The following is a 13,526-nucleotide window of genomic DNA, read 5'->3' as shown; positions in this document are numbered from 1 at the left end:
GGAGAGAAGATTTTGTAAGAACGGTGTTAACATATGTAGAAACGAAAATACAATCTTGAGAGCAAGAGGATGAGACCACACAACCAGGCTCAGGGGAATCGTGTCTTCTAGTCCAAAGTGTGGAAATCAACAGAAATGTTCCCCTCTTGATAAACAAACTGCATCTCAAAGCCCCGGGGAGAACAATCACATCCACTCAATGGTTTTGTCAGTGGGGTGGAGGATAACAAGAGGAGTGAGACTGAATATTATCTTGAACAGGAAACATGGAAGAGGTGAATATTTGAAAAGCAGATGTGTTTAATACATTGCAATCACTGTATTTACATTCTCTCTCTCTAACACACAACATGCACTATTTTCTCTATGTGAGCCATGTGCCAAAAGATCAAGAGCTGCATAAATTGGTTGCAAACTTTTTGAACGAGAAATCAGGTAACAGGAGACCAAAGTGATCTGTCTTTGCCATAGTGTTGTGTTATATTCACAGTGATGAAAAAAAATGTTGAGAAAAAGGGCTTGAAACAGAAAGTAGGCTAACTCCTATGCATGACACGTCCCATGCAGGCACAAATCAATGGATTGGAATTCTGCTTTGACCTTGAGATCTGAGGGAGAATAGCTCATACCCAATGCTCTCTGAATGAGTAATTACTTTATGTTGAATCAGGAATTATCAAATGCTTTGCCAGTGTTAGCTTTGATTAACTGTAGTGGCTAAAGAAGCTAATCATGGACTGGGGGCAAATAAATGTTAGTTATTGGGAGGGATTGATTGGCTTGTGATGTTTAGACACAGGGCCACGGACATTTAAAGAGAAGTTAAGTTGCTGGAGACAAATGTTAGCTGTTGGTATTCTTATGTGCATGTGTCATTGTGACCTGCCATCAGATGTGACATATCATTACTGATTGATGCAGTGGCTCATTATGCTAATGGCACATAGCACAATTTGCAACGTCATTCAGTTCCCATCATCACAAATACATTATTTAAACGTCTTTGGCAGGTCCTACTATGGCACAAAAAAGCTGATTCATATTTAATTTATCATAGCCGTCGGCTCTGCAGCGTACAGGACATACAGGACCTGAGGGTGAAGTTGTAATGGGGTTGGGGGCTGGGGGGATGTAAATGATTATTAATTAAAACAATCAATGACATCTAACTTCCAGTGCACAGGCTGTTCCAGCTGAGTGGGCCTGTGACTGTGATGTATTCTTTATTGCTGAGACAATCAAAGAGGCGACCCCGTCAACCGCAAGAGCGACAGAGAGCTTGAAAGAGGGAAAGATGGAGGGCGGTGACACAACCTGACAGCCTGTTCTCACTTTAACATGATTTGCTTCAGGGAGCCGCTGCTGTCAAATTTGTATTTGGCCCATCTGAATGCCCCCGTGAGACATCAAATTGCTACAAGTGCAGAGGAAATCCTACCTACGCCATGTCTGTCTTGAATCCAATCTAATTCCATCCCAACAAGCCCAATGAACCGTAATAGCATGAGAACTCTCATGTCAGGTGGCACTCGCATCGGTGGTGCCTCTTGTGTTTGGAATCAAAACAGTAACAAATATGGACCACAGCACCGTGGCAATAAGAAATGAATATAATCTCACTTCTGAAAAATCTAATAATACACAATAAAATCCAAACTGGACATGATTTTTATGCAAACTGTGCCCAAAATAAATCCATGTCAGGTTTATATAAAGTCAAGAATAACTTTGTCCGTATGGGTGATTTAAACTGTTTGCTAAACCCATCAACCAAACAGTGATTGTCCAATCAGTGTTGAGCAACTGTAGGCACGGCGGGCCAGGGTTCTATCTTTTCAAATTGCCTTTCCAAACCAAAAACAAGAGCAAAAGTGTAAGGAATTATTATATATATATTAAACTGTGTATTTATGTGCGACAAACATAACGTTAATTGCAAGGCCAAGGAGCCTATCATCAGCTAACTACATTATTATGTTGTTTGTAGGTTATGCTACAAAGAGCCCTGTTCAGGATGGACGCATCCACTGTGTGGAAGCTGAAAGCTGAATGATACTATATCAAAGCTTGGGTAATGTTAGCAGCTCTATACTGCTCTTTATTGAATTTAGAGAAGTTTTCACTTGGGCAAACCCCAGCCAACATTACCTGAGATAGTGTGACATTTGCCAAACTTGTTGGTTAGTCATTCTCAAAGCGTCCTCTCTTGTAAAAGTGAAATTTATTGTTATTTTTGTTTTTCTTTAGTAAGTGTTCACAAAGGGTCGTGTTAGAATGATATAACAGTCTGATCTTACATTTTTACCTATCATACTGATCCATAAATCTAGGGCTATCTAGCTATTGTGCAATGCAAGACCAATGTTGCTCCTTTTTTTTGAGTGTCATGGAGACACTCATAAGTTTAGCTCCAACCAATTCATGGAGCTAATAAGCTACAGCTGATAAAATCTGCCAGTGTCAGTTGTCATTGCAGCCGGCAAAACTGATGGTCGCCAGCTTGAAATGAGAAACTTGCATTTGTCCACTTCTGTCTTAAATTGAGGACATATTGTTTAAATCTTATAAATCTGCCACCATTATCATTGTAAAAAAAAACTCTATTCATGCCATACTAGTAAGGAAAGCTAATTAAGGGGGACAGGGCTTCAATTGAGGTTAAAGCTAAAAACATTTCCAGCTTGAACAGTATTCCACATAAAGCTCTGTCTACTGAGACCAAACTTCTAACAAAACACAGTCTCAATTTGTTACCATCAGAGAAGCAGGATATTTCAGAGGTTGCACAAGAGCACAGATACAGAACAGAAAACTGATCTCCATTTCAATCCAGGAGGAAAGATACCACATTATGGCATTCTTAGAGTGGGTTCAGGGGAGTATCAGGACTCTTCGGTAATGACACCCTTGGGGACACTCCTGGTGTTTGAAATGAATGCAACAACAAACCAGCTCCACCAGACCCAATAACGCTGCCGCTGCTGTCAGTGGACTCAGAGATGGGCCACACAGCCTGATCCATGCTGGTCAATATCTTCCTTTCAGCAGAGCCCAGTACACTCTCAGTGTAACCACTGAGAGAGCCATTATTCAGAGGGGCCTTGGAGTACAATAACTGCAACTGATAGCCCTTGCTGCTCTTGCATCCTTATAAATCATTCACCATTTACAGCCATTCAAAATGGATAGTCAGGGGAAGTTTCGCAAGATGTGGAAAAAGGGAGAATACCTCACCGTGGCTGCCTCATACATTATATCTTATTCTGAAAGAGCTGTTAGAAAGGCTAAATGACTGCATCTTCTGTAACAGATATCATTATGACCCTGCCTGTTCACAATCCATAACATTCGATTTGTCATTATATATCCCCTGTGATGAATATCTGGTTTATTATGTAAGCATGCAGGGGTGCTACTTGTTGCCCTTGACTGTAAAAGCTGGATCTGGATCTCTGCTGCCACGCTCCCTTCTCCTGTCATCCTGCAGAGAGATGTCACAAAGACTCTGCCAGAGATACTCATCATTAATTCTGTTTGTGTGTACGTGTTTTCAGCAGGGTCAGGTTGACAGCGGCGATGTGTATTAGTAGATTCTGTGGGTGTTGCCCACCGCGGTTTCCGTCCTTCCAGGAAAAGAAGCCGCTGTGTATGAGAGTAACATTTGAAAAATCACTGCTGAATGGCAATGAGCAGGGCTGGAGGCGTCAGAGACAAGGAGTGAAAGGCAAGGCTATTATGATAAGAGTGAGAGAATTATCAATGTTAGTCAGTACGTACTTTATATCACTGCGACTGTCTGTCATTACATACTGCAGCTATGTGTCTGTCACAGGCCACACTCTACACTGAGGTCAGACACAAGGTTATCTTTGCATAATGTCTACAATTGAGCTCATGCAGACCAGGAGCAGAACAGAGACACAGCTTGATTTATTCAGAAATTGCAGTGGGGATGTGTATTTCTGTAGTCCAGCAAACCTTCATGAGTAAAAGACACTGCATAGAAGAGAAATGAAATAGGCTATACCAATACACATTGTACAACAGTTGAAGCGTGTTGTCTTTAGAGAAACAATTTTAACAGTCAGTGCTTCCTGTAGTTTCCCCCTTTATATTATCAAGTTTTGCAATTACATGGATTTATTAATAAATCATAAATTATATTAATATAAATTATTTTCAGGCACAGTTGTGACTTTAATTGGACAATCACTGTATATATCTAGTCATTAATTTCTTTCTCCCCCTCAGCCTATTGCCCAAACATGTACTTAATGTTTAATCCTACTGATATTTCAATAGCTGATGTAGACTGAATAATGCTGCTTCCCACTTTAGCCACTTCAGCATTATCTTAAAGTAATGTCAGCTATCCAAGAATGACTTTAATTAAAATAGTGTCAGGATATCCAGAGTTGTATGAGCCCTATATTTCCCTTCCTACAGTAATATGAAACTGACAGTTGAAACACTGGAGACTTTGTCCATCATAACCAATTTATCAATGAAAAAACAGATTTGGATTGATTGAAACATTTCTGTAATTTTTTGTTTTTAAAAAGTTTACACTCTTGATCTCAATGAGATTTCCTAAATAAATAAAGCTTAACTAACTATTGAATAATTTGGGTTTGTAAAAAGGGTTGATTACATCCCACTTTAACTTTTTCATTATCTACCTTCAGTGTCTTATTAATATTCAATGTGATAAAGATAGCATCTTCAACACAAGGCATTAGTTAAGTTTTTGGTGAAAGTTTTGTGGCATACCCAGACTATTATCTTTAGTGATGCACTTATCCAACTTTTTCTTCTTCCAGTAATGATTCTAATCCCTCAACTCAGAGTGTTTGCTAATATCAAGCATCAATGTCAGTGCTTTCTTTTTCCCAAATTCCAATTAATTTCCTAACCCTAAACTGAACTCAAGTCTCTTTTGATTCAATGAGATTTCCTAAATAAAAAAAAAGCTTAATGAGTCATTAGAATCATTTTTGTTTAACACAAGGCCAGGAATTGCTGTGGCACTAAATATTGAGTTTGTTACCCGCCTTGACTGAATGAATGTAACTTATTTTTGAATTTTTGCAATGAAAGACACTGTATTTAGTGTGGAGCATTCACGTCATGGCTGATACCCATTCTGCTCAATAAGATCAGTATCGGTCCTGATATAAGTGCCAAAGTGCTGTGACATAAAGCACAGTGATTTTAAATAATGGGAAGGAAAACAGAAGTGGAAGGAAAACACAAGATCTAATCAGTCATAAATTAAGTGAGGCCCACAGCAAATTTTAAAAGTGTATTCCTCCTAATTCAAACTTTACTTAAAACCACACCACAGTTACCTCTGCATGACTCTAGTCACACAGCTACCAGAAAACAATTGTCTCTCATCTTGAATGCACCGTTATCAAACACAAATAGAGGCTCTGGGTGTCAATTCAAGCACAGTGTGAGTTTTCTCAAAAAGAAATGGAAAATAAAGGGAAAGACTATGTTTAACTATCTAAAAAGTGAGAACATAAACCCTGCCCTTTAAGTTGCAGCTGAAGGCCTTTAATGGAGACCATACTGAACTAAAACCATGACTGGTTAAAGTACTCACTGTACAAGGCAGAAGCAAGTCAGAAGCAGATAAAAAGATTGGGTTTTGAAAGAGCAAGTCTGGGATATTCTTATATTAAAATAGACTCATGAATCCATGCTGTAATTACTGCTTCCACATTCTGTTTTGAACAAAGAGGAACAGGTTCCTTTTGAAGGAGGAACGAAAGTGAATTTGCTCTCTTGTATTGCCAGCTTTTAAAAATGACTCTGGAAAAGATGAATCTGCCACACAGAATGCAATAATTTGCTGTCTGAATTACAACAATAACAATGAAATTTAAAACCACAATAGACAATAAAATAAGATGATAAGTAACATTTGAATAGTTTAACTTATGGATTTGTAATTGAAAAGTGCACATGTAAAAACTGCTGGAAATAAGGAGAGAAAAGGCTTTTTTACAACCTCTGAGTTGTGAGTAGGTGAAGGCAACATTTTCTGTATACGTGGTTGGTGTTTACCCAGCTGTAAGTGAACTGGGATGGAAATGAGGGAAATAAAGATGGAGACAGGATATGAGGTACCACAGAAAGTGAAGAAAACAGAGGCAGTCAAGACACATAACACAGACAATTGACTTAAAACAGCTTCAGAGTAATTTCTGCAGTATATCATTGCTTTAACATCTTTACTATAACTGGCCTTGTACACATAAATATTGAGAGGTAGATGATTTTAATATTAATGTCAGTATAACACAAATACCATGGTGGAAAACCTGACTTCTTGGTAATAGCGTTACTGCGGGTAAGGCTTCATTACTCTTTTTATTTGGTGTGAGTAATCAAATACAATATTAGTAACTCTCTTTGTATCTCTCCATAACATAGTTTATGGAGTTTATTTTCCTGTGACATTGTCTCCAGCTTGTCTCATCATGTAATCCTCTTATGAGTACTTTCTTCCGCCGCCGAGTTACCAAAGCAAAAGCCCTCTGTTTCCCCACCATTTACTGGGACACATCCCAGAACAACACACTGAACACTTTCCTTCAGTTGAAGACCCTGATATGAATACCCATAAAGAGATTTTAATGAGCACAGGGTTCAGCTATCGAGTGCTTGACACTGACGTAGTAGTGGGGCACCACCACAAGAAAACTGCCAACACTGCTAGTCAAATCCAACCCAACCGGTCAAAGCAGATGGCCGCCCACCTAGAGCCGGGTTCTGCTTGAGGTTTCTTCTTGTTAAAGGGGAGTTTTTTCCTCACTGCTGTCGCCAAGTGCTTGCTTATGGGGGAGTTGTTAGGTCTTTGTAAATTAAAGAGTACAGTCTAGATCTGCTCTATGTGAAAAGTGCCCTGAGATGACTTTTGTTGTGATTTGGCGCTATATAAATAAAATTGAATTGAATTGAATTGAAATGCAAATTCTAAAATGACACATAAACTACATATCTGAAAATAGGAATGAAGAAAGAGGCACATTTGGAAAATAATCCAGTGCATTTCATTCCATCAAATCACAGTGTTTCAAGGATTTTCAGAGGGTATTGACATTGATTTTATTGTAACATTTCTATATACAGTGGAAACCACATATCAATAAGTATCAAAAAACTCGGGACAGAATCATTTCTATACAAATGCTGTTTTTAAATTTTATTTTACTCCCATGATACATGTATGATATATAATTTGCGGCTGTGGCACCATTATTGCCTTGTGGTATTCCGTCTGCTTCCAGCTGGCTACCTGAGGCTGGTGCTGTGTGCACACTGAAATCATGACAGGAAAAAGAAAGTAATTTTCTCTCAATGAAAAATGTAGTCTCCTTGAAGCTTATGACAAAGTGCCAAAAACGAGCCAACGAGATGCAGTAGCAAAACTGTTGTGAGATGCAGTAGTGAAACAACAAGCATTTGAAACAGCTGCACTGTATTTTGAAACAGTCAATAAAATTCAGTAAATAGCGAAGCTGTCCACTTCATTACTTTATATTCATGTAATTAATATACAAATGTCAATTAGATGGTAATCTGCATGAGAAATAAAGTAAAAGAAAAAAAATTGGTTATAACAATCATCCACTTATAGTGATCAATGTGACCCGGACAGACATGATCACTATAAGTGGTTTCCACTGTATTTTCTGGAACAGACTGAACTGCTTGGGAAGTTCAGAGAATTACCTCACTCTACCGGGAGATTTATGTACTTAAATCAACAATACATAGAATTTGAAACTTTGCTTTTGGCACCCCCCAGTGGCAGTTTCAAAAAGACAGTGTGCAGGATGTGTAGGAATACGGGAGTTCTACAGTTGAGAAAATGTAGTGCCAAAGGAAAGGGCTGTTTGAAAAAGGCAAGGTGAAGCAGTGAAAGTATTCTAAATATAGCATACACTAATACTGATATTGATTTTTTTTAAGAGGGCCTCCATTTGGGTGGTTAAAATATGTTTTGCTGCTGGCTATGTCCACAGCAGTATATTGCTTAGCTTCCATCCCAATATTCCCGTCTGCTTCTCCAAACTGGAAGCGTGCTGACCCAAATCTACTGCAGTTAATACACTGACTTTGGATAACTACCTCATACAACCCCACTTCAAAAAACCCAAACTATCCCTCTAAGGCACAGAGGTGCTCTGAGCTAAATGCTAACATTGTCATGCTAACATGCTAATTTTGAGTAGGTATCATGTTTACCATTTTCACCATCTTAATTTAGCATGTTAGCATGCCAAGATTTGCCAAATACCACTAAACATAAAAATTATGCCATTATGGGAATGGCATAATTTTTGCAGGTATTAAGTCATAAACCAAAGAACTTGACAAATTGAAATGATCCCCTGATGACGCCAGGTGAAAAATTAAGGTATCACCAAAGTTATTAAAACTTATCCTCATAGCAGTCCATCCAATAGTTGTCCAGACATTTCCCTAAAAATAAAAATATCAACCTCATGTACCAAATGTCATGGCAATCCATAGAGTAGTTGTTGAGATATTTCAGTCTGGACCAAAGAGGTGGACCACACATAAATATCCTACACATAGTGGCTTTAAGAACACAAGACAAAATATGAGATTGCAAGCTGTTAAGATGGATATTCTTTGCCTTTTGAAATTGACACCAAATTCAAAGTGAAGATATTAACAGGATCATGCAGAAAAAGAAAGAACTATGAACTACTGAAACCTTTAAGTTGCATGTGTTTTACCTCTGAGAGTCCAGCAGATCCCTGGGTCTGATGATGGCCTTGACCAGGGCATCCGGCCGCACCATCTTCTGAGGCGATGTTTTGGGGCTGGAGTCCGAATCTCCACTCTCCTCGTCCCCCATGGCTTTAACGTAGCTGCTGCTCCGCATACGACGACAAGGAATCTCGTCATCCTTTCCGCCGCCAGGGTAACCCCCCCACTCATCCTGGGGCACCTGGGTGGCAAGGGCACACATATTGGTTGGTTTATGGATATATAGGTAATCACTCTGAATCTGATATGAGTCTGACGGTGTGCTTTGCTGACATAGTGGATGCATTCTTAGACAAAATATAAGCCTAATCCACAGACAAAAAAAATAGTCAATTATAGTTTGAATCTGTAATAATTGTTGATTGTTCACTAGGGGGCAGCACAACAAATTGTAGACACAACTTTGACATATTAACAAATAAAGTTATGGTCAACATGTTAGGAAACATTTGGAGCAAGCTTTGTTTCATTTGGGATCATGTTTCTGGCCACCTGAAGAATGTCAGGCTAATATTAACTCTACATGTAGCTGTTTTTGTCCCCACTGACTCCTGAGGGAAATATTTGGCTCCTCAGTAGCTAAATACTCCACTATATTCACCAGCTAGTCACTAACTTGCCATTCGTTGTGGGCAGGTAGCATACAGTGGGTTTTTGAGTTTTTTTTACTGAGTCTGAAAATTATGCTGATGAGAGCTGTGACAGTTAACCAAAACATTTAAGTTGCTGAAAAACCAAAACAATGAACAAAGACTCTAAAATGCAAAGCTAAAAGGAACTGCAGAGTCAAGTAAAAATACTCTGGATTTGTCTCTATGAGTGACACATTTCACAGTATACTGTACTTAGTAATTTAATCCATTGTTAAAGGATAGATTCATAGTTTTTCAAGTCTGTCTTAAAGCAACAGTCAGTCAGTGCCCATATAAACACCAAAAGAAGTTTTGCTCACTGTAATCATTCCTCCCGTTCATACTGGCTAAAAGATCCCATTCGAATGTGATTTCAGTATAAGTGATAGAAATTCACAGTGTATCCAGAGTCATTTTGTGCAAAAACGTATTTAAATGTTTATCTGAAGCTTATATGAGGCTTCATCACTCATCATATCAGTCATATCAAGTGGATATCTGCCACATTTACAGTCTTTTTAGCATCAAATTCCCTCTTAGTGTTTCCGTGGACAGTGTTTCCCTGTTGAGCTGCGGTGGAAGTATAATAACAAAAAGAGGGACTTCAGCACTAAAAAGACTGTAACATTGAAAGATATCTACTTGATTTGACTCATTTGGATGGCTGAAGCTTCTTATTATATAGATAAACTTTTAAATACATTTTTGCACTGGAGGACTGTGGATTTTGCCCCCCATCACTTACACTGTAAGTGCATTACAAAGGGATCTTCTAGTGGCCAGTGTGAACAGGATGAATGATTATGACAAGAAAAACCTATTTCATCTATATTCCACTTTCATTTAGGCACCTGACTATTGTTTTAATAAAGACTTGAAAAATTGTGAACCCGTCCTTTAATATAAAGGTATTGATTACAGCAGCTTTAATGCTTTTGTAAAACGTATAGCTCTTTATTATAAAGTAAGAACATTCAACAAGAGGGCTTTTTCTTCTGGTATTGTACTACAATATATTGCATGTTGCCTATATTGTTCCATCATCATTATTGTGGGTAAAAGCCACCTATAGACCTTAACCATACAATTGTCAGGGTTATTAAAGTACTGAGATTTTTCTTAACTCCTAGAGGACAATGTAGATCTAAATGGAGTGATATTAAAGCATTAAACCATAAAAACCAGCATTATAACATTTTCACCTCATGAAGCAATGCAATGATGGACACTTGAATTGAACCCCTACCTCTGGTACAGTTAGTTCCATCCATTTAGCTACACAGGACCATTTTCATGATGAGTCAACACACATTAAAGCCTTCACGGAGCTTCCACAGCTGCTTAGTTTTTTGTTTTTTTTTTGCTTTTCTTCAGTTTGGCCAGGTTACAAACTGCTAAAAACCTTGACTGAGATACTGTTATAAATTTGGCTGTGATGTTAATCATAATTATTGGAAGAAAGAAACCTTGGAAACAGAGAAAAGGAGCTATTTTTGTGGTTGTTGTAGCTATCGCATCTGGAGACATGCCATCAAAACAAGCCAGGCAGTTTACGTGTTGCAATTTTCTTCCACTCGTTAAACCAGGTAATTGAGTATCCAGACGACGGCATCACTATTATTCCATTTCAAGTGAGAACAGGGTGTCTCAGTAGCGCTTGCTCCGAACAAGCAGCACCATACTAAGTGGAGGTTACTGCACTTGACATTAGTCTTGCCTGCTTTGCTCAGAGCACATGTAACTCATGTAATAGTTATAAGAGACTTGGTCAGAACATTTGTGAATACAGATTTTATGTGGAGCTAAAACATTTTCAACTCCATTACGGTACATGCCATTACACAGCATGTAGAAATATTATTATACTGTATGATCCTAATGGGTTTCTGTATTGAAGATGGTTGTGTAACTTATTAAAATCTGCTGGGCTAACCTCACCCACTCATGTAATGAACTGATGATGATTGTTCACAAGCTCATTACACACAATACCTCTCTCTCACTTTCTCGCTCACACCCGCACACACAAACACACACTCTCATTTTGCTTTAAACAGTACAACAGTTCAATTACTGTAACAGTAGCAGCTGAGTCAGAGTCTTTGACTATTCTACAAACAAACACACAAAAATGCACACACACACACACACACACACAAGACCCTCCAAAGCAAAAACCTATTTTGCCTCTTTCTCTTTGTAGGCTTTCCATGTTTTCTGTTTTCCTTTCAGTTTTACCATGTTGCACTCTGCTGACAGTGTGCGACGGTCAGAATCTTTAGCTGGACATGCTTTTACACAGTCAATGATTTGCGCTCATAAAATATGACGTTGTCAGTAATCATTAAATCCTATGTGGAAGATGAAGGCTTCTCCGATGCTGTATCCATCTGTCACTTTAACATCCTGGCAGTCGGATCAGCCTCGGCGGAGTGCCAGTCCACCCAGCTCTACATTTCATTAGGTTAAATCTGACTTGGATCCATATTTCTTTGACTTTACAGTAATGCTGAACCTGAGCTGCAGTGAAGAAGAGTTTTAAAATAGCCTTTTGTAAAGATAAAGTCCTCTCCCAACCACTAGTAATGATTAAAATATTGGATTCATGTGTGATCGTACTGATAATACAGATTGTGTGTTTTTTCAGGGATGACATGAAACTTTCATCTGCCAAAAGAAAATGACTAAGTCACTACTCACAGGTTCACAATGAACTGTGAGATAGCTGACTGGCTATGGCAAATGTCAGGAGGAGATAGGCTGCATCCAAATGTCACTAATGCGTCAGATGCATGACTCTCATCGTTTTCTGATGCAAATGTTATCTATTGGAAAATAACAATTGAAATATTATTACATTTCATATGGAAATAAAAACAAATCTTTGCCAACAATGGAATGTCAAAAATAAAAACATTTTTAGTAATATTGGAAAAAGCATTAAAAACACCTGGACTTCTTAACAGTGAATATGCAGACCTTTATGAGACAGCTATGAAGGTATCCATTCATTGTGTTTATGTCCTGGAATTAAATGACTTCCCTATGACACTAATTCAACTAACCTCTGGCATCAATGCACGCCCACCCATGATTACCATTCTAACAAGTGTCACATCAAATCAAAACGGCTTGAATAATTGATCAATTATGGCTTTATTAAGTCCCACTCTTTGTTAATCACAGCGAATGCTGGATCAAAGCAGCCTTTGACTCTTATGTGTCAAGTCAGCATGGGGGATGGTGTGATTGATGGGGATTATGGATTGAGAGCGGTGTGTCTTCTAGGTTTTTAAAGCTCGGTAGAACATTTCATTGTAAGTATGTGGTGTTACAGAAAAAAAAAGGTACAGGCGGATGTAAATGCAGTGCAAAAAGACACACAGAGACACACAGATGCAGAAAAGGACATATAGAATTTATAGGCTTACTAATGCCTTTTAGCCAAAATATGCACAGACACAGTCATGCACGCACAGACACACACTCACACACACTCTGATAAAAGTCATTCGTCTCCCCTCCAAAGACAGGCATGCACAAGCTACCAAATGGAGTCGATGGGTTAATTAAGTCTTGGAGGGGTTTGATATTTTTAGACGTCTAATTAATGAAGGGAACGCCAGAGGACGGGCACAAGCTGTGGTGAGATTTGTTTAATTTGGATTCGCTGATAAACTGAATAGATTGTAGGGTGTCTCCCTGTGAAGATAAAAAACAGACTAGGCAGCAGTGTGCTCGTATTGACTGCTGTGAAAAACACACGTGGCATCCCCAGCATGCTTAGTGGAGCTGAAATATGGATGCTTGTCAATGCAGACATTCATCTTGACCTAAAGATCCCACTAAGGGAAGACATGGGATTCAAAGGTTAGTGTGCATTCACAAACCCACTCATACGCTGTGAAGCAGACAGTTTCTAACTATGATATTTTCATGAAAGTTTTGATGATTCTTCTCCTAAATAAACATGTCACATTTATGGTGTTGATGTGGAGTTCTTTGTGAATATGTGAACCAAGGTTTGTGAGAGCTGTGTGAAAATTCACAGCTCAGGTGTGAAGATTCATATTTTAAGTTACA

The 13,526-nt window shown here is 38.6% G+C and overlaps 1 protein-coding gene across 1 annotated transcript in view; it reads right to left on the bottom strand.

The window, feature by feature from the left end:
- Window positions 1–13,526, bottom strand: part of dlgap2a (discs, large (Drosophila) homolog-associated protein 2a) — a 161,362-nt gene that overhangs the window by 37,127 nt on the left and 110,709 nt on the right. The window contains exon 5 of the mRNA XM_044375200.1: window positions 8,778–8,992. Coding sequence (XP_044231135.1) covers window positions 8,778–8,992 — 215 coding nt within the window. The remainder of the gene's footprint in view (window positions 1–8,777; window positions 8,993–13,526) is intronic.

The sequence above is a fragment of the Thunnus albacares genome, chromosome 15 (genome assembly GCF_914725855.1).
Source record: "Thunnus albacares chromosome 15, fThuAlb1.1, whole genome shotgun sequence".
In the NCBI taxonomy this organism is placed as follows: Eukaryota; Metazoa; Chordata; class Actinopteri; order Scombriformes; family Scombridae; genus Thunnus; species Thunnus albacares.
The sequence above is the reverse complement of the archived record's forward strand: the minus strand, read 5'-3'. Positions and strand labels throughout refer to the sequence as shown.